The 23333-nt window shown below is 49.3% G+C and overlaps 1 protein-coding gene across 4 annotated transcripts in view; it reads left to right on the top strand.

Moving 5' to 3' along the window:
- Positions 1–23333, top strand: part of LOC128333146 (mitochondrial peptide methionine sulfoxide reductase-like) — a 71046-nt gene that overhangs the window by 37554 nt on the left and 10159 nt on the right. For all 4 annotated transcript variants that reach the window (XM_053268266.1, XM_053268269.1, XM_053268267.1 and 1 more), the window contains 2 exons: positions 1746–1850; positions 9625–9731. In XM_053268266.1, the coding sequence (XP_053124241.1) occupies positions 1746–1850; positions 9625–9731 (212 nt within the window). The remainder of the gene's footprint in view (positions 1–1745; positions 1851–9624; positions 9732–23333) is intronic.

Here is a 23333-nt window from a genome sequence, read left to right as displayed (position 1 = left end):
CCGCTGAAATGTCCATCTTAACCCAGGGAAATCTGGGTCAGGAGAACCCAGGGAAACCTTATCACAACCCAGGAAAATCTGCTCAAATCTGCAAAGAGGATGCAGGGTTCTGGGATTTAGTGTCAGATCATTGAGCATTTTTCCAAATACAAGGTACTTTATAGCATCTCTGTGTATAGATGCCGCTGTTCGTCTACTTTGATGATGAGTGTGCAGTGTACACAGGTACAGATCCGTACACAGGTTCAATCATCTACACGCTATGTTGAACACAGGAGAAAACAAAACCCTGTTTGGATTCAACAATATCAAGGCATCAAAAAAGAATCCAAATGCTGTATACTAGTATTTTAATATCATGGTAATACAACTGGATGGTTGGAAATTATCCAGATTAGGTTTTATATAATAAATCCAAATCAATACATCTATATACTCTAATAAAATAGATGAAAAATGATGAACAAAATGTCATTAAAATAGTTTCAATGTATCCAGCTGAAAAGATAGAATCCAGTCGTTCATGTCCAAATTATACTGTCCCCCCAGAACGGGAGAAGTGTTGACATGTGTTCCAAAGTAGTCACAATATCGCATTGTGGTTGAGAAATAAAGTATCGAGACTTGATTTTCCCAATTTCTAATCAATCTGGCCAAACACGTTTCGATTAGAATGTCTTCATCAGTGGCAATCTTTAAAAATATCATATTGTAATGTAACCATGTATAGTATTTAACAAAGGCCACTATAAAACTAAACCAATTGTACAAATGATACAAAATGGTGTCTTAATAGCAGCTGGAACAGGTTCAGTCATCCACATGTTATTTTGAACGCAGGTACAGAAGTCCACTTCCTATCTGTACCATGCATTTGAAAGGCCTGTACACAGGTACACTTTAAAAATGAATGCAGGTAAAGTCATTCATACAAGCACAAGTACAAGTGTACAGACATCAGTACACTGGTACAACATCATGTCTGAATAGGACTAAAGGCATTTATAGTTCCATTAGGGTGGGGATTGTAGAACATATGTGTCCGAATCCAGTGCATGGACCAGTTCTGCTCTTGCAGCAGATCTGGGGAGAGGGGTTATCCTCACTGATCAGAGAAGTGAATACGATGGAATAGGATGGATATTTATATACCCCTTTTCAACAAAAGTTATCAAAGTCATTTACATAGAAATAAATAAAATGGCTCCCTGACCCCAAAGGACTCGCAATCTAAAAAAGAAACATAAGACAGACACCAGCAACAGCCACTGGAAGGATGCTGTGTTGGGGATGGATAGGGCCAGTTGCTCTCCCCCTTTGGCCAGGGGAGAGCATAACATTGGCCCCATAGAGACCAGCTCTGGCCTGTGAGGACTGTTGGGGCAGCCCACCCCGAGCCTTCCCAGGAGTACTGAAAGGCCAGCGTGCCCTGAGAGGAAGGTAAGAAAGGAGGCATCCAGGCCGGGTAGCTCTTGTCCTCAGCTCCTGAAAAGACCAACAGCCTGAGACAATGTTTTATTAATCTTCTTTTATTTGCTTTGTTTAATATTGTAAACCACTTTGGGTGCCTTTGTCAAGGCAGAAAGGCGGTATAAAAATGTAGTAAATAAATAAATAAATAAATAAATAAATAAATAAATAAATAAATAAATAAATATTTGGAGAGAAACTTTGGGTTCATTTGGTATGGCAGGATATCAGATATCATGTTCTCTTTCCTCTCTCCTTTCTTCTGCAATTCCCAGGGATGACTGGGCATGCGGAGGTAGTCCGAGTGGTGTTTGATCCCCAGAAGATCAGCTACGAGGACCTTCTCAAATTCTTCTGGGAGAAGCACAATCCAACCCAAGGTACGTAGCGTAGTAGAATACCTACTATGACTTCTCCAAGGACAACAATCACAAGAAGAGTGATGACTGCACTCTGGTTGACTGGATATTGAAACCCCAAGATGTTGTTAGATTTGGCGTCTTCTTGTACACTCTGGGTGGTATCTCAGCGGCCTGCTTGTATTGCCTCTCCACCCTCAATACTATACCTGTGTAGTAGGTATCTAGCATCAGAGACATGGGAGGAAGTCGGTCGTCCTTGTCAACGGTTACTTCCACTAGCATACAAGAAGGAAGGAAGTGCAGTGTAGAAGTTAGGCCAGAGGTGGGCTTGGCTTCCATTTTATGCTGCATACATGTAAGCAGCCAGTCTGGTGCAGTGGTTAGTGCAAGGGGGGCAGGTTGTTCTCAAATTTGGGCCTGCAGGTGATATTGGACTACAGTTCCCATCCTCCTACCAAGACAACTCTTAAGATATGTCCTTAGGGAATCAGGCAGTGTGGTGTAGTGGTTGGAGTAGGGGGAGTTCTCAAATGTTGGGTCCACAGATGATGGTGGACTACAACTATGATGTCCCCTGCTTTTTGAAGTGGTGATTCTCTTTACTGAGCAAGGGGGGATCAACTGGCCCTATCCATCCCCAGCACAGCATCCCTCCAGTGTCTGTTGCTGGTGTCTATATTATGTTGTTGTTATTTTAGATTGTGAGCCCTTTGGGGACAGGAAGCCATTCTATTTATATCTTGTGCAAACCGCTTTGGGAACTTTTGTTGAAAAGCAGTATATAAATATTTGTCGCATTCATATTCGCAGCTCCCATCCACAGTGGCCAAAAGCTACCCAACTTCAACTGTGGACACAAGACTGAAAATCCTTGGGTTAGAGTGTCGAAATAGGACTAGGAAGGCCACATTCGACCTGGATTCGAAGTCCACTGAACCCTTAAGACATGTTGGGTGACCTTCAGCCGGTCACAACCTCTCAGCCTAACCTACTTCACAGGCTGCTGTGAGGAGAAAAGGAGAAAATGCAGTGTGTGTGTAACCCCGAGCTCCTTAGAGGAAGGATGAGATGAACAGGTACTTAATTATAGAAGGACTGCCCTGTTGGAGCAGACCAGCAAGGTCCCACTGAAGTATGGCCCCTGGCCAGAAAAAACGTACATGTGCATGTTAAAAGCACAGCTACAAGGACTGGTTGAAAAGCTCACAACTCTAGCAACCGGCTGATATAGCTCTTGGCCTTCCACCTTTTCACAAGGATTACTTGGTTGTGAAATCCTTTTCACAGGGATTACTTGGTTACAGTGAGCATGTATCTGAGGCATGCACACGTTAAGGATGTGCACGGAACCAGAAGGAGGTGGTTCGAAGGTGGGGGTCATACCTTTAAGGGCAGGGGAGGGTGCCCTTAACACTCCCACCGCATTTCCCCCACTGGTGCTCCACTGAAAAGGTCCTCCAAACCGGTTTGAACCACTGAACCTGCCCAACAGGCGCACGAGCAAGCGTGACATGTGCACACACAAGGCCGGTGTGCGCGCACACGTCCTGGGTACTTCCTTTTACTGCTGGTCGAGGAGGACACCAGAGCGACAGGGAGGTACACTGCCACCCTGACGGGGACCTTTTCAATGGAGCACCAGTGGGGAAATGCGGTGGGAGGGGTAAGGGCACCCTCCCCCACCCTTAAAGGTATGCCCCCTGCTTTCGAACCGGTGGAACCACCGGTCGTTCAAACTGGTTTGGAGGCCCATAAAGGGCCTTCGAACCGGTTCTGTGCACATCCCTAGTGCACGTGTGCGCACATACAAGTTTTTAAAATGTCCACTCGGTTAATTTTAGGTCCCGCTCAGGTTAAATTGGAAAGAACCCATTCTGAATGCAGATGTGCACACGCTGCCTTGATACTGCTACCCAAAGCAAAATTTATCTGTGCAAAGATGAAAAGAATTGAAGGCAAAGCCCGTCTCCTACAGCTCACCCTTCCTTGCTGTGTCTAGGTTGCCAACTTATTGACTCATTGCTGCAGACCATGTGGTGGTAAAGTCATAGCTGCAGGGCCTGCTTGAAAAGCTGGCAACCCTAGCTGAAGGTACCTGTTGGTTCTGCTGTAGCCAGGGATGGACCAAGGTACTGTGGCACCAGAAGTGAGGCACAAAAGGCTGCCGTCTCCGGGGCCCTTGTTTGGGGCCAGCCCCCTTTCAAAACCAACCCTGGCAAGCTTTGAATTAATTGCATTGGAGAGGGGGCAGGAAGGAGAGAAGGCTGCCAGCAGCCTCCGCTTCTCTGCCTGTGCTGCTGGCAAGCTTTGCAAAGAGTAGGAGGAGAATACAAACACCATGAATATTTATCTACTGCTTTTCAACAAAAGTTTCCAGAGCGGTTTAGAGAAATAAATAAATAAGATGGACCCCTGTCCCCAAAAGGTTCACAGTCTAAAAAAGAGACATAAGATAGACACCAGCAACAGCCACTGGAGGGCTGCTGTGCTGGGGATGGATAGGGCCAGTTGCTCTCCTCTAACCTGCTTCACAGGGTTGTTGTGAGGAGAAACTTAAGTATGTAGTACACCGCTCTGGGCTCCTTGGAGGAAAAGTGGGATATAAATGTAAAAATAATAAATAATAATAATAAACAAAGAGAATCACCCCTTTAAAAAAGGTGCCTCCTAGACACATTCCGGCAGTGTCGGCTTGGTCCCCATGAGCTGCTTTGATGGCTGTAGTGGGGGGCATCTTGCTCTCCTGCTGGTGCCCCTAGGACAGGGGTGGGCAAACATGCCCCTCCAGCTGTTGCTGAACTACAACTCCCATCATCCCCAGCCACAATACATTGTGGCTGGGGATGATGGGAGCTGTAGTCAGGGGCAGAGCTATATTTGGGCAGGCGGGTTCAAAGAACCCGAGCCATCCAGATCCTGGGAGCTGCCTGGCTCACCCTCCCCCGAGCTTGTTTATTTGTTTATTTATTTATTCAATTTTTATACCACCCTTCCAGAAAGGCTCAGGGTTGAGTTGTCCAATAAAGGTTGTATTGAACCCTCCCCACAAGCTCTAGCCGGCCTCATTCCCAACTGGCTTTGTTTGCTTTGTTCTCTCCCTCACGCGTGAGAGAGAACCAAGAAAACATCTGGTTGACCATGAAGGCGGTCGGGAAATGGGCTCCAGACAGCCATGTGGGCCCTTCTGGGTGCTGGCCACGCCCCCTGCATGTGACATCACACGTGGGGCGTGACTGGCACTCACGAGGGGCTGCAGAGGAGACAGGTGAACACAAGCCCACTCTCCCATAGCTACAGGCCTGATGGGAGTTCAACCACAGCTAGAGGGCCTAGTTTGCCCACCCCGACCTATAATCTGCTGTCTGAAGCCACTGCCTCAGCCTGCCTCATGAAAGGTCCGCCCTGGGCTGTGGCCCGGCTCCTGTAGCAAGGTGTGTCAGTAGACAGATGATAAGAGTTAATTTTTTATCATCTACTTACCAAGATGGTGACAGGAAAGCGAGTGCTTCCCGAACATAGAAAATAGAGGGATTGACCAGGGAAAGGGAGCAGAAAACAAGGACTGTCTTTGGAAATTAGAGACAGCTGAGTAGCATACAGCACTGCAGTGCAGCCTAGTGGTTAGACGGCAGCCATGACAAAGGCAACGGCATGGGTCTGGACAAGAATTTCCATCCCTTTATGTAGTACGTGAGTCAGCTGATGGGGTCGGTTCCATCTGGGGGGACGAATGCTCATTTTGATTTTTGACAAGGTCCACACCCCTAGAGATGGAAAGAGGTGATAACAGTGCAAGGCTTTCAGCTTTCAGTGTGTTCTCATGCTTTTATTGTCCTGACCATCAGGCCTGCAGTGGCCAAATTTGCAATGGTGTTTTAAAGGTTTTTTAAAATTTTAAAAACAGAAAAACTACCATAAAGTTTTATCGATATTGTCAGAAGAATGCAAATCCAAATGGGCAGGAATGTCCTCCATGGGTTACTGCATGAAGAGAATACAGCCATTTATTCATTGTTACCTTAACCCTAACCCTTTGCTCTGTGCAAAAATGACTGCAATTTTACCTTTATCATTTTATCAAAGATAAAGAAGGGGTGAGAACACAGAGAAAGCTGTAAGTGCAACAATCCTATCACTTATTTCCCATCTCTAGTGGGACAGGCGATGCCAAAAATCACTATGAGCATTCATCCCCAGAGGCGGTACAGATGGCCAGAATTTGTGGGCCTGGCTCATGGACTAATATTCAAATATTCTAAGCATGGTGGGGCAGGGCTTGTCAAACAAAGAGGTCAGCCTGAAATGTGTTCCTCTCCGTCCATCTTTCCTGCTAATCCCAATAAAAGAGCAGCTGGTCTTGTGGCAGCGAGCATGAATTGTCCCCTTTGCTAAGCAGGATCTGCCCTGGTGTGCATTTGCAGGGGAGACTACATGTGTAAGCTCTGTAAGAAATTCCCCTTAGGGGATGGGGCCACTCTAGGAAGAACACGTTCCAAGTCCCCTCCCTGGCAGCATCTCCAAGATAGGGCTGAGAGAGACTCCTGCCTGCCACCTTGGAGAAGCCGCTGCCAGTCTGGGTAGACAATACTGAGCTAGATGGACCAATGGCCCGACTCAGTAGGAGGCAGCTTCCTATGGAGGGTGTCGGCAAAAACCCTTCCCCACCAGGTATGTTAAGTCTCTCTTCTTGATATAAGGGACAATAATGGGATAGGGGGAGAGCCCCCCCCCTGCAAACTTCTTGCAAGGTCTGTCTGGGGTACTGGCCCGCCTCCCCCCCCATATGTCATCCACGCAGACACACGTTCCTCATTAAAATACAAACACGCAGATACAAGCCCAGAGGAGTGCCCTGTCAGTGACACACAGAGAATGCTAATCTGCTCATTAAAATTACACTTCGTTACAAAGGCTCAGCCTTCCCCAGGCCACCGACCCTCCCCCTGCTGCCACTCAGCGCTGACGTGAGGCGGGTTTCAAGCAGGCCTTCCCCCTCCGCCTCCTGGTTATTATTATTTTTTTTAAGGAGGGGATTAAAAATCCCCATTGTCCTCACCCTTGCAACTGCTTACCTCCATCAATGGATGCCCTCTTGCAATCCTGCTGGTCCCAGCCTGTGCTGCAGAGTGGGTGGAAGGCATTTAAAGAGGCAGCAGTTGGAAGGGGTGTGTGTGTGTGTGTGGTAAGCCAAGCTTGGTGTATGGAAACATCAAACGACGTTGGCTATATGAGGAGTTAACGGAAGCACCCTGGCTTGGCAGCTCTGCACAGGGTGGCCCAGACACATTCCTGTATGCCAGGGATTCTTATCCTTGGTTCATAGGAAGCTGCCGTATACCGAGTCAGGCCATTAATCCGTCTAGCTCAGTCTTGTCTCTGGCTGGCAGCAGCTCTCCAAGACTCAGGCAGGAGTCTCTCCCAGCCCTACCTGGAGATGCTGCCAGGGATTGAACCTGGGACCTTCTGCATGCAAGGCAGATGCTCCACCCCTGAGCCATGGCCCCGTCCCCGAAGGGGAATATCTTACAGTGTTCACATTAGCCACCCATCCAAATGGAAACCAGAGAGCAGACCCCGCTCAGCAACAGGACAATTCAGGCTCGCTACCACAAGACTGGCTATCCTCCTGGGCTAGAAGAGCTCTCCTCCTGGTGTTCTTAGACTACAATTCCCATCATCCTTAACCATGGCTGGGGATGATTGATGGATCCATTATCTTTTTATATATTAAAACAGAACAAGCTTGTTCTCACAACCAAAAACTTGGCAAGAGGAGTGTCTAGCTAAGATCTCAAACCTGTGCACACTCCTGATAAATGGTCATGTGTTGCCAAAAATCAAGGGAGGAAGACAGGAAAGCATTCATGCGCTAACTGCGATCTGGGCTGGACAGCATGGGACATGCTTTTAACCCACCTTCGATACAATGCTGGGTAAATGAAGATGGCTGTCATGGGAACATAGGAAGCTGCCATATAGTGGTGTAGAGAGCCAGTGTGGTGTAGTGGTTAGAGTGCTGGACTACGACCGGGGAGACCCAAGTTCAAATCCCCATTCAGCCATGAGACTTGCTGGCTGACTCTGGGCCTTTCACTTCTCTCTCAGCCTAACCTACTTCACAGGGTTGTTGTGAGGAGAAATGTAAGTATGTAGTACACCACTCTGGGCTCCTTGGAGGAAGAGCAGGATATAAAATGTAAAATAAATAAATAAAATATATCGAGTCAGACCACTGGCCCATCTAGCTCAGTATTGTCTACACAGACTGGCAGCAGCTTCTCCAAAGTTGCAGGCATAGATGCCAGGGCAGGAACTTGGAACCTTCTGCATGCAAGCATCCAGGTGTGCTTCCCAGAGCAGCCCCATCCCCTCAGGGGGAGATCTTACAGTGCTCACACTTCTAGTCTCCCCTTCAAATGCAACCAGGGCAGACCCTGCTTAGCAAAGGGGGAAAGTCATGCTTGCTACCACAAGACTAGTTACCACAAGACCTGTCCTACCTAGATTGCAGCTAACACAATCACTTCCCCCTCTTCCTACATGGCCACATTAGATTTGTTGTGCTGGGCTGATTAACCGCCTGTCCCAGGAGAGAAGCATCCATTGTTCTTTTATGGCTGGTAGGATGGTGGTAAACTGTGTGTTTTGTATCCTTAAAGATAAAAGTGTGCCGTCAAGTCGATTTCGACTCCTGGAGCCCACAGAGCCCTGTGGTTTTCTTTGGTAGAATACAGGAGGGGTTTATCATTGCCTCCTCTTGCACAGTATGTGATGATGCCTTTCAGCATCTTCCTATATCTCTGCTGCCTGATATAGTACCAGCGGGGATTCGAACTGGCAACCTTCAGCTTGTTAGTCAAGCATTTTCCCGCTGCACTTGCCAGATTTGGCTTTCTTATAGCCAAATTTTGGGTTACGGCCCATTTGACCCACGAGTATAGCCCTTAGGTTCTGGCAACCAAAAACCACTTAAGGTGACTTTGTATACTTAGGTCAGGCAACTGGTGTGGACAGTTGCTGGTTTGTTTGTTTGCTACGTTTCTATTCTGCTCTTCACCCATCAGATCCTCAGTGTGGCTTAGAACATTTTAAAATCCAAAGCACCATTCCCAAAAATAGGTGCATGCCAGTGTTCCCTTTAACACGGATTCTCAGATGTTGACTACAACTCCCAGCATCCCCAACTGCAATGCCCTCTGGCTAAGGATTATGGGAGTTGTAGTCAATGGCCTCTGGAGATCTCTGCTCCAGAGAATACAGCCTGGAACTGCGGAGCTTTCCAGTAACCAAAGCAGGGAGAAGCCCAGGCAGGAGGTGGTTGCAGGGGAGTCGTAGCTCAGTGGTAGAGCACCTGCTTTACACCCAGGAGGCCCCAGGTCCAATCCACTGGCATCTCCAGGGATTTCTGGGAAAGACCCCAGTCTGAAACCATGGAAAGCTGTTGCCCGACAATACTTAGCCAGGTGGTGCATTGATCTGAAGAACGCCTGCTCAACTTTGGCCCCCCAGCTATTTTTGGACTACAACTTCCATAATCCCCAGCCACAGTGGCCAATAGCCAGGGATTATGGGAACATAGGAAGCTGCCATCTTCACAGACTGGCAGCAGCTTCTCCAGGTTGCAGGCAGGAATCTCTCTCAGCCCTATCTTGGAGATGCAACTTGGAACCTTCTGCTCTTCCCAGAGCGGCTCCATCCCCTGAGGGGAATATCTTACAGTGCTGACACTTCCAGCCTTCCTTTCATATACGACCCTGCTTAGCTATGTTTTGTTATCTTGCTTGCTTTCCAGGGATGCAGCAGTCGGGAGATATTGGCACACAGTATCGTTCAGCCATCTACACCACTGGAGCGGAGCAACTAGAATCTGCTTTGAGGGCCAAGGCAGCATACGAGAAGGTGAAGGTGGGAGGGAGGGTGGTGGATTTGGGGATGTTAACCCCTGAGAGCCTGGTGTTAATTAGCAAACCTGATGATTGTTTGTTGTGGCCCATAATCTCCAAGGCCAGTAGCTATTTTGCAGCGATGAAGTGTGTATCACAAGGTTTATCTGGAGCTTTGGTTAGGCCACAGTTCCGGCCAGCTTCGCCTTCACACTTCAATTTAGAGGCCTAATCCCAGGAAGCTGGTGGTTCAGACCCCATGGGTGTGTCTGACTCTCTTTTTTTTTTTTTTTTTTGCAGGAGGGAGATCTGGTCTTGTCTCTTGAATTGTCACTGTAAGACATTCCCCTTAGCGGGTAGCACTGTAGTTCAGTAGTAGATCATCTGAGGTCCCGGATTTTAGTCCCTAGCATCCAGTGTTCCCTCTAACACGGATTTCCAGATGTTGTTGACTACAACTCCCATAACCCCCAGCCAAAGGCCATTGAATCTGGGGATGCTGGGAGTTGTAGTGAAGAACATCTGGGAATCCCTGTTAGAAGGAACAGGGCTGGCATCTCTAGATAAGTGGTCAACAAACTGGGAACCTCCAGATGTTGCTGAACTACAGCTCCCATCATCCCCAGCCACAATAAATTGTAGCTGGGGCTGATGGGAGTTGGAGTTCAGGAACATAGGAAGCTGCCATATACCGAGTCAGACCATTGGTTTATCTAGCTCAGTATTGTCTACACAGACTGGCAGCGGCTTCTCCAAAGTTGCAGGCAGGAGTCTCTCTCAGCCCTATCTTGGAGATGCTGCCAGGGAGGGAACTTGGAACCTTCTGCTCTTCCCAGAGTGGCTCCATCCCCTAAGGGGAATATCTTCCAGAGCTCACACTTCTAGTCTCCCATTCATATGCAACCAGGGCAGACCCTGCTTAGCTAAGGGGACTAGTCATGCTTGCTGCCACAAGACCAGCTCTCCTCTCCAACATCTGGAGGCTCCTAGATTGGGAAACACTGAGAAAGACGATAATGGTAGAGTAGACGATATCAGAGTGTCAGTTATGCAGTGAAAAGGAATAAAGCGGGGAAGGACAAGGAAACCAATTAGCCAAATAGTGTAAATCAAAATACCACACCCTTGTAAACCAAGGGTGGATCAGATACCTTCCATACACTGGGGAGAAAGAACTCTTCCCAGTACATCTACCAATGTCACTTTATCCCCAGGGGCGAAGCTACCATTGGAGGAAGGGGTTCAAAGAACCCAGGCCGCCATCAATCAGCCCCCTGCATCTGATGTCAGATGCGGGTGGCATTATTTCAGTCCCAAATGGGGCCGTGCGGCCCCGTTTGGAGCTGAAATTGGCCCGCACTGAATTGGCAGTGCGGCCGAAGTGACTCTCCCTGCCTTAAAGGCAGGGAGAGCCACTCCTGGTCTCACTGCCAAAGTCGCACAGCCCTGTTTAGGAGAGAGATCGGCCTGCACTGCATTGGCAGCGTGGCCAGAACTGCTCTCCCTGCCTTTGAGGCACCGGGAGAGCATTCCAGAATCTGGGGGCAGCAAGTGAGAAGGCCCTGTCCTACGTGCACCACAGCAAAGACTCCCTCGTTGTCGGCACCTGGAGCAGAGATGCCGACAATGCGACCTTGTCCAGACGACCTTGTCAAGCGAGCAACCACTTTTGGGAGCAGGCAGCCACTCAGGTATCCAGGGTCCAAAATCTATAAGTATGCCTGGGGCAGCGAGCAGATGGCCATGGTCTAAACAGACCCTTCTTGCAGCTAGAACTGGCCATAAAAACATAAAAACTCACAGTCATTTGATAAAACAGATGAATGTGAGTTTCCTCGCCAAAAATCAGGGCGCCCCCTAGACATGGTGGCGAGCCCGACAAGAGCTGGCCCTGGGGCCGTTACCATTTGCACTGAGATGTGGCGCTGCACTGACCCCGCCCCCGAGATGAGAGGGAGTGTTGCGCTTCCTAAGTTGGGCAGCCATGAGGTCCCTGATCCAAATGGATAGATCTGGCAGCACGTGTTCCCCAAGAAGAGAAGGAGGAGCAGGAGAGAGCTCAATTGTGGCTGAAACTGGAATGGCAGGAGGAGCACCAGTACTCATGGTGCGTCCCTTGGTGGTCCGCTGTGCCGCCTGCCTTGTGAGTCTCCTGATGTCACCGCCGGCGAGGCGGCCTCTGAGTCTGGCTCTGACGCTGACTCCTCATCTGGTACCGCCTCCTCTCCAGATGAGAGCAGGTCCTGAGAGACCTCACTACCAGATTCCGATCGCCACTTGAGGATGATGGGAGAAGTGTGCCTGGTTGGGCGATGGCTCCCTCGGAGGCGCAAGGGATTAAGGCCTCAGAACGAGATGCCACCTCTCTCTGTCTGGTTGACCTGCTGCCGCCAGAGTCAGGGGGCAGGTAGCATGCATCGCCCTGCTCCCCTTTTGGCATCTGCAGGTGTTGGGCAAAACTGGCGGGTGCGGGCATTTGCGGCCGGTTCCAGTTCTCTCCTCGCCATTGTATATTTTGATAGACTTTGGTCCTGGGACCTCCCAAAGGGAAGCAGCCGGGTCCGATTGCTCCATGAGTAAAAGGGAGGAGGAAAATGCCAAAGTACGATTGGGGGGGGGGCGTTGTTTGAGTGTGGGAGAGAGAGAGAATGGGGGAGAGAAATAAAATGGTAAACAACTTGAATGAAAAGGGAGAAGAACCAGAAGGAACAGATATAAAGAAGAAGAAACTTTGGAGCTCTTTCAGAGGCCCTGTTCTCAGGAGCAAGACAGGACCAGAACTGGGAGATGCCTCAACCAGCCAGGGGTATGATGAAACTCAATGTGCTTTAATTTGGTCCTGTCCAATAGGAGCAAGAGGGGAATACAACCCACATTCAAGGATACTCTCCTACACTGGGAGAGGAAGCAGTTAGCTACAGCCCCGTCCCCTGAATAACTTGAAATAGACTGTGCTGACATGTAGGGCCGTAGGAACATAGGAAGCTGCCATATACCGAGTCAGACCATTGGTCCATCTAGCTCAGTATTGTCTTCACAGACTGGCAGCGGCTTCTCCAAGGTTGCAGGTAGGAATCTCTCTCAGCCCTATCTTGGAGATGCCAGGGAGGGAATTGGAACCTTCGTTATACAAGCAGGCAGGTGCCCCCCACCCCCGGGGAATATCTTCCAGTGCTCATATGTAGTCTCTCATTCAAATACAAACCAGGGCAGACCCTGCTTAGCAAAGGGGACCATTCATGCTTGCAAAGCCAGCTCTCCTCCTCAGACAAAGCTGCCGTGGGACAATTCAGAGCCACCCTGGGCGACCTTGATCTCACCTCTCAAGTCGCCCCGCCAAGTCACAGAGCTGCTTTTCCTCCGCGGAAGGCTGCTCCTCCACCAGCTCCGCCGGCCGCCCCCCTGCACACTCCCTCTCTCCCCCTTCAGACACACGCCGACGTCTGCGCAGCACGTGCCGTTTTTAAGCCGCACCGCCCTTAATTGTCCCAGCGGCAGCCGGCGGGGCAAACCGCTTACGGCGATGAATCACTTCAACAAAGGGAGGGCTGGGATGCTGCACCTGTCTCTCCCCATGACCTTTGCTCCCTCGCTGCCAGTTGCCGGGATGGCAAGTTGCCAGGGAAACCGACACAGGGCCCCCCCCCGGTCCCCCACACTGCCATCCCGTCTTCCATCCGAGAGGATGTGCGTGGCCTTGGAGGAGTCCTTAGCTACAGTCACTCTGCCTGCCTTTGTTACGGGGTACGGCCCCGGGGTCAAGTTCTGTTCACCAGAGGGGACCGGAAGTGTGTTTCGGTGCGTGACAGGCCCTGTCAGCACCCCAGGTAATGCGGCCTGATTTTTAAAAAAAATGTTAATACTTGGGAACCAAGAAGGGATCCGATGGAAGGGATGCGTCATGTTCATAAGAACATCCAGGCACGGAGCTGGATGAGGCCCGAGGCTGATCTAGTCCAGCATCCTGCTCCCCATGAATGATGCCTCTGGGAAGCCCACAGACAAGAGGTGAGGGCATGCCCTCTCTCTCCTGCTGTTGCTCCCCCGTTTTCCCCAGTCGTCCAGCAAGTCTGATCCTTTTCAACAGATCCTTGGTTGCAGGATCTCTTGGCTTTATCAATACGTTTTTCAATACGTTTCCAAACAGCAGGACCAGCTCTTGGGTTTGGGGCACTCCAGGGAAAGTTTGGTTTTAGCACCCACCGCCAGGAAGTGCAGAGGGAAGTTAACTGAGCCAAGAGGCACCTTTTAAAGTGGTGACTTAGGTTTCCCGGGGGAGAGCAACTGGCCCTATCCAGCCCTAGCACAGCATCCCTCCAGTGGCTGCTGCTGGTGTCTTCCTTTTTAGACTGTAAGCCCTTTGGGGACAGGGAGCCATCTTTATTTATATATATGGAAATGGCTTTGGGGACTTTTGTCAAAAAGTGGTATATAAATATTCATTCATTTGTTTAACTTGTGCCACGCAGCCTGCTCATTTGCAATGTCCAGTGACCAGCCTGTGTCTATTATTGGCGGGGGCAGAGGGGGACGGGGACTCTGACATTTCAAAGACGAAAAGAGGCTGCTGTTAATTTGGAAATTCAGCCTGAGCCTGTTGCTTTTGGGCAGGCAATTCATCTTCCAGGGAGGGAATACAACTTATGTGACTAGCTGTTTGTTGGGGGCCAGAGCTGTTTGTTGTTCCAAAGAGGTGCAGTAAACAAAGGGGACTCTAGACCCATTCACACATTATGTTCAACACTCGTACACAGATACAGCCATTCACATGTTATGTTGAGCGCAGGTCCAGAAGCACACTTGCTAACTGTACCCTGCATTTGAACGGCCTGTATCCAAGTTCACTTTTAAAATGAACACAGGCACAGGCCTTCACAAAAACATGTGTACGAGTGTACAGACATCTGTACATTCATACAGCATAATGTGGATGGGGCTTGTATGTTCTGGGGTGCAAAATGTGCAGGACCTTTGGGGAGCAGGGTGCAATATTACATCGTATGTTCTCACAAGAGAGCTGATCTTGTAGGAAGCATGCATTGTTGCCTTTGCCAAGCAGGGTCTGCCCTGGTTTGCATTTGAATGGGAGACTGCTTGTATGAGCACTGTAAGAGATTCCCCTTAGGGGATGGGGCCACTCTGGGAAGAGCACTTGCATGCAGAAGGTCCCAAGTTCCCTCCCTGGCATCTTCAAGAAAGGGCTGAGAGAGACTCCTGCCTGCAACCTTGGAGAAGCTGCTACCAGTCTGTGTAGACAATACTGAACTTGATGGACCAATGGTCTGACTCGGTATAAAGCAGCTTCCTATGTTTCACACTGCTGTACCACACCCTTCAGGGGTTTGATACAAGAGGCGGGGGGAGAGAATGAATATGAGAGTGCTATATTCTGGCACTGTTTATGAACACACACACACCCAAGACTTTAACCACCCACCCACCAACACCACCACTCCCCCAACAAAGCAGACCAGCAACCCAAACAGCACAGCTTGGCTTCTGGAGGGAAGTGGAAGAGGAATATTTTTTTCACTTACCTCCGAAGAGGCAAATCACAGCCACAGGGGCTGATATGACCCTTAGAGATTTTTTAAAAACCACACAGCATTGGCTGGCAGGATGAGGAAAATTACTCCGAGCAGCCCTAACTTGTCTTTTTAATTTCAATGGGACTACTTTTGAGTTATTTTCCTCAGCATGTAGGCCATTAAAAGCAAAATGAAACATGTGGTTAAAGTATCCAAACAGTGCCAGGGCACTGAACATGGGGAGGGAGGCAGATGTCCCTGGGCCCCTGAGGGAAGGTGGCAGCTCTCTCTTTGCTGTTTCCTGCACTCCTTTGTTGACTCCTCCTAAGATTTCACCAGACCCTGCCCATAGGAGCAAGAAAAGAAAGCGAGAAAGAGCTAAATTCTCAACCATTGCCTTCATAGGAACATTGGAAACCACTTTCTACTGAGTCAGACCATCGGTCCATCTAGCTTGGTATTGTCTGCCCTGACTAGCAGTGGCTTCTCCAAGGTAGGAATCTCAGGCAGGAGTCTCTACTTCTTGCACTTGGTACCTTCTGCATACAAGCATGAAGATGCTCTTCCACTGAGCTATGGCCCCAAATCTCACAGAGCAAACATGTAGTCACCCATCCAAATGCAAACCAAGGGGGAGCCTGTTTAGCAAAGTGGTCAGTTCATGCTTGTTACTGCATGGCCAGCTCTCCTACCAATGCTGATGCTAATGCATCAGCATCAGTGCTGATAGTGCAGGTTGGGCTGCTGATAGCCTGCTATCTTCACATTCAGTATGCTCCTGCTTGTTTGAGAGTTGTGCCCAGTTGTGGAGGGCTTCCCAGTTTGGAGTGAGCTGGGCTGTGGAGTGGCTGTTGTGGTCCATTCCGACTAAGGAATCTCTGCTCTCATTTCTAGCCTACTTTCCAGTAGGCTTATGAGATCACCTGGCATTTTGTGTGTCCGTGTATGTGCGTGTGTTCCCCCACTATCAACTTAACACCTGAACCAATATGAACCAAATTGGTTACAGTTGTAGGGACCACACAGGGACACCTCAACGGCATAGTCTGTGATGAAGTCATCCACCCCGATTCAAGATGGCGGACGCATAACCATTTGAGGCACAAGTGGGCTAACTTGTGAACCGCCTAACTGATTTGAACCAAATTTGCTACAGCTGTAGGGACACATAGGGATGCCATAATGACGTAGTCTGTGATGATGTCATCCACACTGATCCAAGATGGCAGGCATGCAAACCTTTGAGGCACAAGTGGGCTGACTTGTAGACTGTCTAACTGAATTGAATCAAATTTGGTACAGTTGTAGTGAGCAACATATAGGGACACCACAGTGGTGTAGTTTGTAATGATGTCATCCACCCTGATCCAAGATGACAGACATGTGAACGTTTGAGGTGCAAGAGGTCTAACTTGTGGACCACCTAACTGATTTGAACCAAATTTATTCCAGTTGTAGGGAAAGGAAAGTAGGCAGATTTTCTGTTTGCTTGTTGGTTTATGCCATAGGAATGAGGAAGGTAGCAGGAGTGAATTCTTTGAGAGAATGTTCAGGTTATATCTTGGTCTCAGAGTCAATCTTTTAACTTATACTTAAAGGTAAAGTGTGCCGTCGAGTCAATGTCGACTCCTGGCAACCACAGAGCCCTGTGATTGTCTTTGGTAGAATACAGGAGGGGTTGACCATTACCATCTCCTGCACAGTATCAGGTGATGCCTTTCATCAACTTCCTATATTGCTGCATATGGATTAAGGAACAGCCACCTTGTGGTGTCTTTATGCCACTGCAGCTCACCTGTAGCATGGTCCATCCCATGCATCCATCAGACTGCATGGCAATTTTCAGTCCCAGTACAGCACATTCCGCTTTTGCACGTGCATCCAGAAAGCCCCATGTTTAGTTCCCAGAATCTCCAGGCAGGGCTGAGAAAGACTCCTCTCTGAAACCCTGGAGAGCTGCTGCCAGTCAGTGTAGACATTTTTTTTAAAGCCAGCTTTTTTTAGTAAAAGGCAGCTTCAAGTGTTCATGCCCACCCAGGTTAGAGGCACAACTCCCTCCATATACTTCTTTGAATTGGTAATTGGAGGGCCAGCTAGCACCCCTATAGGGACAGATGTGGCCCAGGAGATGCTAGCTGCTGAGCCCTGTTATTGTTGTTGCACCCATCGCAGGCTCCATAGGGTTTCCTTGAATCACCCATCCATGCACTAACCAGACCTAGTGCTGCTTAGCTTCAGCAAGGATGCTATGAATTGTGCCTTCAGACTACACCCTAGGACCAGGGTTCCCTGCAATAGGGATTCCCAGCTGTTGTTAACAACAACTCCCATCATCCCCCAGCTGCAACGGCCTTCGGCTGGAGATGATGCGAGTTGTAGTCAACAACAGCTGGGAATCACAGGGAACATTGCCTAGGACCAATCATACTATTCTGATGGCTGCTGTTGGTCTACAATGTTAGTTCAGTTTCAGCGATTTCACAGTTTACCGAGTTACATTCTGGACGCAAGCCAGGCAGAAAAATACTTTGACTGATGATGACTCATCAAGATGGCCCACCTCTTCTGAGTCAGCACTCTGCCAATGCCAGCAATCCTGAGTGAGATGGACCAATGGTCTGACTCAGTTTAAGGCAACTATGCATGTTTGTATATGCGGAAACCAAGGTTGATCAGGAGCAGGAAGGAAAGATGTTTACAGCAACGGAGTTAGGTCCTCAAAGACTGGTCTGGACTGAGGATAGGTAGGGAATTATCCTATTCCAGGCTGGCGCCCATGGGGGTAGTGGTACTGGTGATGAAGGTAAGTATTTTGGTAAGAATTCAGCCAGGGAAGGATACAAGAAAAACAGTCCAGAGACAGGACAGGACCATGGACAGATCACTGGACAGGAGCTAGCTGGATACAAGGCATTCCAAAATAACAAGCCAGGGTGTTACTCCAGCAAAGATCTGGAGCTGATGCTTAAATCAGGGCTCCTCCATCACCACCACCACTACTACATATGTACCACTTTTCAACAAACATTCTCAAAACAGTATACATTAGGGATGTGTGAACCAGCCAATTTGGTTTGAATCTGGACTAGATTCGAACCAACCCGGTCCAGTCTCGGATTTGGCTGAACTGGGTCTGGTCCAGTTCAGCCATCAAACCGGGCTGAACCAGCCTGTGAACCAGTTCTTAGAACGAGGGCCAGTCCAATTCAGACTCGGACCGCCTGAACCAGGCCTGTTCAATTGGAATTGAAGGGTTTGAATCATGTTTTTGAATTGAGCTGGCTCTCAAAAAATAAATAATCCTGATCCAGCAAGGCTCTTCTTAAAAGATGCGGCCCAGAGAATCATCTTTCATTTTTTCTTCTTGTGTTTATTTGCAGTGGTACATTTGTAGGCTTTAATGTTTGGTTGAGGTAAGCTGGAAAACATCTGGGCAGTGGTTGCTGAAATCTAAGAACACAGAGTGGATTTTTCAGTGGTCTGTGGGGAACTAGCAAGCAGGCAAGTAGGAGGCTGGCTGGCAAGTAGGTAGTTGTAGTGGATTAAGGACAATGAGGCTCTACACACAATCAGTGAATAGAGCCTAACCGGGCTGTGGGGGAGAGAGGGCTGAGCCCGCTCTCCCTGCACACGAACAGGAAGCTCTCCCTGGGCATCTGGACTGGCCACCCACATGATTACTGGCTCTGTCATGGAGCTGGTAGGGGCAGTGGGCAGTGCCAGGATGCCCCGCGCGAGTGTGCAGGACATTCTGGGGAGAAACCCCCCCCCCCGAGCCCAGGAGGCATGTTGGAGAGGAGGCATGTGAGTCGCTGGACCACAGAGAGCTGTGCCACCACGCCTTACCATTGGAAAAACCAGGTTAACGGAGCGCTCACTTTGTTAACCTGTTTTAAGGGGAGGGGTATTTTTGGTATTTTTGCTGCTGGGAGCCGCACGACTCCTGTTGGAGCACACGACCTCACGGAACCAGGCTGGCCTCCCTTAGCCCCATTCCGCGTGGCCATGAGAATAGCCTCTTTGTCTCAGGCTCACGTGAGGGGAGGAGATGCTGGCTCATCCATGCTGAGCTGCATGACTAGGCTTCTGCTTAAGATCTTCTGTATTTTTGGTAGGTTCAAAAATGGCTGCCACCACCACCCTTCCTTATTACAGAGCTTGAACCTCCCTGGGCTTGGGGTGGAAAAGGGAAACTCTCTCTCTTTTACTATTTTACACACACACACACACACACACACACACACACATACACACAACCACATATGGTCATGTGGACAGGCCTCTTGTGTTTACACCTGGGAAAATTAATCTAGATGTTGCATTATTTTTGGTGTTGGCCAGTAGTAGAGATGTGCACACAACCGTTTGGTGCTCCATTCTAGGAGCACTGAACCGGTTCCGGTTCCGGAAACCGGCGTTGGGACCGATTTGGAGGGCAGGGGTTGCTCTAAATGGCAGAGAAGGCACTGCGTACCTGCCAGCCCCTGCCCTGCCATTTCCCCCTTCCAAAAAGTGGGCACACGGGGCTGCAGCATGCCCTCTTGTAGCCTGGTACAGCATCACCACGCAAATGGCCGACGTACATGCAATTAACATGCTTGTTAATTACTTCGACTGCGATTTTTATCCAGAACAGCCACAGTGCCCTGTTCCAAAATCAGACATGGCAAAGCTCATTTGGGGTTGCAGCACCCTGGAAAGCTCCCAATGAGCAGCTTGCTCAGATGAGGGCCAGAGGTGGAAGGAGGCCTAAATACCTCCAGGCTCAGAGTCCTCCTCCTAGCTCTGCTTCTGATTCAGAGAGATTTAAAGGGGCAGTCCTGGAGCACTTCCCTAGCACTTCTCTTCTGCTTCATCAAGTCCTTCCCGTCCATGACTGGAGCTGTTGTGCAGCCTTGTCCGGGGGTGAGGGGTGGGATGAAATACTTGATGTGGAAGAGGCCAGTTTATTGGAGGTCTCAGACCCAGTATCTGCTCATTGATTTGATTTGATTTGATTTGATTTGATTTGATTTGATTTGATTTGATTTGATTTATATACTGCCCTTCCTAAAGTGGCTCAGGGCGGTCTACACTAAACTAAAAAATACAAAACAATTAAAATTTAAAATAGAACAATTAAAACCCGATTAAAACTACAATTAAAACTAGACATGATTAAAAGCCAGGCTGAAAAGATGGGTCTTTAAGGCTCTCCTGAAGACCTCCAAGGAAGATGATCCTCTTATATCCACAGGGGGCGTGTTCCACAACCTAGGGGCAAAACAGAGAAGGCCCTATCCCAGGTCGCCACCAGATGAACCGGTGGCACCTGAAAACGGACCCCTCCTGATGATCTCAATGAGCAGTGGGGGTCTTGTAGAGAGAGATGCTCCCTCAGGTAACCTGGACCTAAGCCTTTCAGGGCTTTAAAGGTAATAACCAGCAGTTTGTACTTTGCCCAGAAACATATCAGCCAGAGGTGCTCTTAGCCCTGGATTTTGGGGCCAGACTGCAAAGCCTCTTTAGTCTGTCCTGGGTGAGGTGGTCGCCGTGCCATGCAGCAGACCCACACTGCGCCAGGAGGCCAGATGTGGTTGTGACCTGTGCCGGGGGGAATGGGAAAAGAAATATGTGGGATGAGGATATGTTAAGTTGTGCATTGAAATGTTTCTGCTAATGCACATTTGCATAAATATGCCTGTTTTATTTTCTTACAGTTTTGTGAGTTCAATTGCTGTTTGTACCCTCAAGAAGCCAAGTGTTAAAAATACTGAGGCGATTCTCACGATCGCCAAAAAGCGGGGTAAGGGAGCCTAGCCCACTTTTTGGCGGCCGTGTGCTGCAGCGGGAGCTGTGCGGCACCCCGCTAATTCCCCCTCCCCTTAGCCCAGGTTAGTGGAGTGAGCACTCCACTAACCTGAGTTTTTTGGTCGTGTGTTGCTGTATCGTGGCTCCGCGCTGTGGCAACACATGAGGAGACCCCCGGCCAGGAGGCTGAAAGCCGATCCCCGCAGCCCCCGTCGGCTCCATAACGGAGCCGGCAGTTGTGTGGGCAGCCGATGCGGCAGCCCAGGGCTTCCTGCCTGCTCATCTGTGGGGAGAGAGGGCTAAGCCTGCTCTCCCTGCAGACCCCCTAGAGGTGAGTCTCACTGATCGTGAGACGTGTGTGTGTGTGTGTGTGTGTGTGTGTGTGTGTGTGTGTGTGTGTGATGCTTTACTTGCAGGGAGGGCTCCAGCTGGTGGGGAGAGGCACTCCAAAGGCCTTTAGCTCCAGACTCCAAAATCCAAAATATCAGAGGTGATATCCTATCGGCTATGGAGGAGAGCTGGTCTTGTGGTAGCAAGCATGACTTGTCCCCTTAGCTAACTAAGCAGGGTCTGCCCTGGTTACATTTGAATGGAAGACTAAAAGTGTGAGGACTGTAAGATATTCCCCTTAGGGGAGGGAGCTGCTCTGGCAAGAGCATTTAGGTTCCAGGTTCCCTCCTTGGCTTCTCCAAGATAGGGCTGAGAGAGATTCCTGCCTGCAGCCTTGGAGAAGCAAGTCACTGCCAGTCTGTGAAGACCATACAGGGCTAGATGGACCAAGGGTCTGACTCAGTATATGGCAGCTTCCTATGTTCCTAACTCGGGGCAGGGACTGAGTATGGGGTTGGCATCTCCAGTCTAGCTGCTCTCTCAGGGACCAACTCCATCCTCCTATTGGTCATGACACATACACACCCTTGCTGGGACTATTTGTCCTGGGAGGGAAGTTTCCATTGGAACCTTCCAAGACAAGTGGCAACCATTGGAGTAGGGGAGGCCAGTCCAGAACCACAACAGGGACAGAGGATTAGAACCTTCTCCCCCCCCCCCACACACACACCCATGGTGTCACTCCACATGGGACCTCCCATGCATAGTGTTTCATTCACTGTGTGTATAGATCTCAGTACACATTGTGTTACTTGGTTTCCACCTTCAGTTGCCCCAGTGCGAATGGACCTCTGTTCCTCTCATATCCGTCCTGTCATCACCCATGGGGGTGTCTCTGGCTATGCGGCAGCGTCACCGAGATCAAAATCCGTCCCTGTCTTAGGTATCCCAAGCGGCACAACTCTACACTGGCAGGCCAGCTTCCAATAGCCCATTAGACATGCTAAGATATTCTCCACCAGGGAGAAGAGAATTCAATTGCATCCCCTCCCTCCCCTCCCCTCCCCCCGGCCCCGATCCCAGAGGGACAGCATGCTGCTTGTAGGAGCAATCTGTTATTTATATATTCTGTTCCTCCACGGAGCCTAAATACCAGGCACTTGCTCTCTGCTCCCTGGAGGGGCCCCCAGAGCTTAGCTCATCTCAGGCCTGTGTGTGGCAGGAGAAATATCTTAGCATTTATTAATAGCTCCCAGGGAGCCGAGCCTCCTTGTTGTCTGGAGCCACCTGGGATCCTGTCTCAATAGCTCAAGAGCGTTGTCCTTTTTTTCTTGCAGGAAGGCGTTCCTCCTGCCTCTCGCTTGCACACACACATGCTTGGAACTGGAGCTGGAATTGGCTTGGAACTGGAGCCGAGACAAAGCCTGCTCCTTTCCAAAGGCGTGGATCGTGCCCTGAGTTCAAGTCTGCAGGCTAGGCTGCCCATGACAGAAACTGGAAGAAAGTGTTTTGTTGCAGCTCTTATTGAAATGTGGGGGTCTTACAAGGAGGCAGGATTGACTCGAGGACTTTTAGATTGAGAGCCCTTTGAGGACAGGGATCCATCTTTATTTCTTTCTCTGTGTAAACTGCTTTGGAAACCTTTGTTGAAAAGTGGTATGTAACTATTTGTAGTGTAGTGTAGTAGACAACAAGTTTAGGGGAACCAAGGGGTGGCAAAGAATGTTATTAGGGAGCTAGAATTTGGCTTTACATTAAATCAGTGGTTCCTAACCAGGATTCTTCCAGATGTTGCTGAACTACAACTCCCATCATCTCCACAGCTACAATTGATTGTGGCTGGGGATGCTGGGATTTGTAATTCAGCAACATCTGGAGGAACCCTGGCTGGGAACCACTGCATTAAATACTTACAGAGGTAAGGTAATTAATGTTATTAGTTTCTTTACCTTATAAATGAAACTTGCCCG

The sequence above is a fragment of the Hemicordylus capensis genome, chromosome 7 (genome assembly GCF_027244095.1).
Source record: "Hemicordylus capensis ecotype Gifberg chromosome 7, rHemCap1.1.pri, whole genome shotgun sequence".
NCBI classification, from domain to species: Eukaryota; Metazoa; Chordata; class Lepidosauria; order Squamata; family Cordylidae; genus Hemicordylus; species Hemicordylus capensis.
Note: the sequence above shows the minus strand (reverse complement) of the source record. Positions and strands in the feature narration are given on the sequence as shown.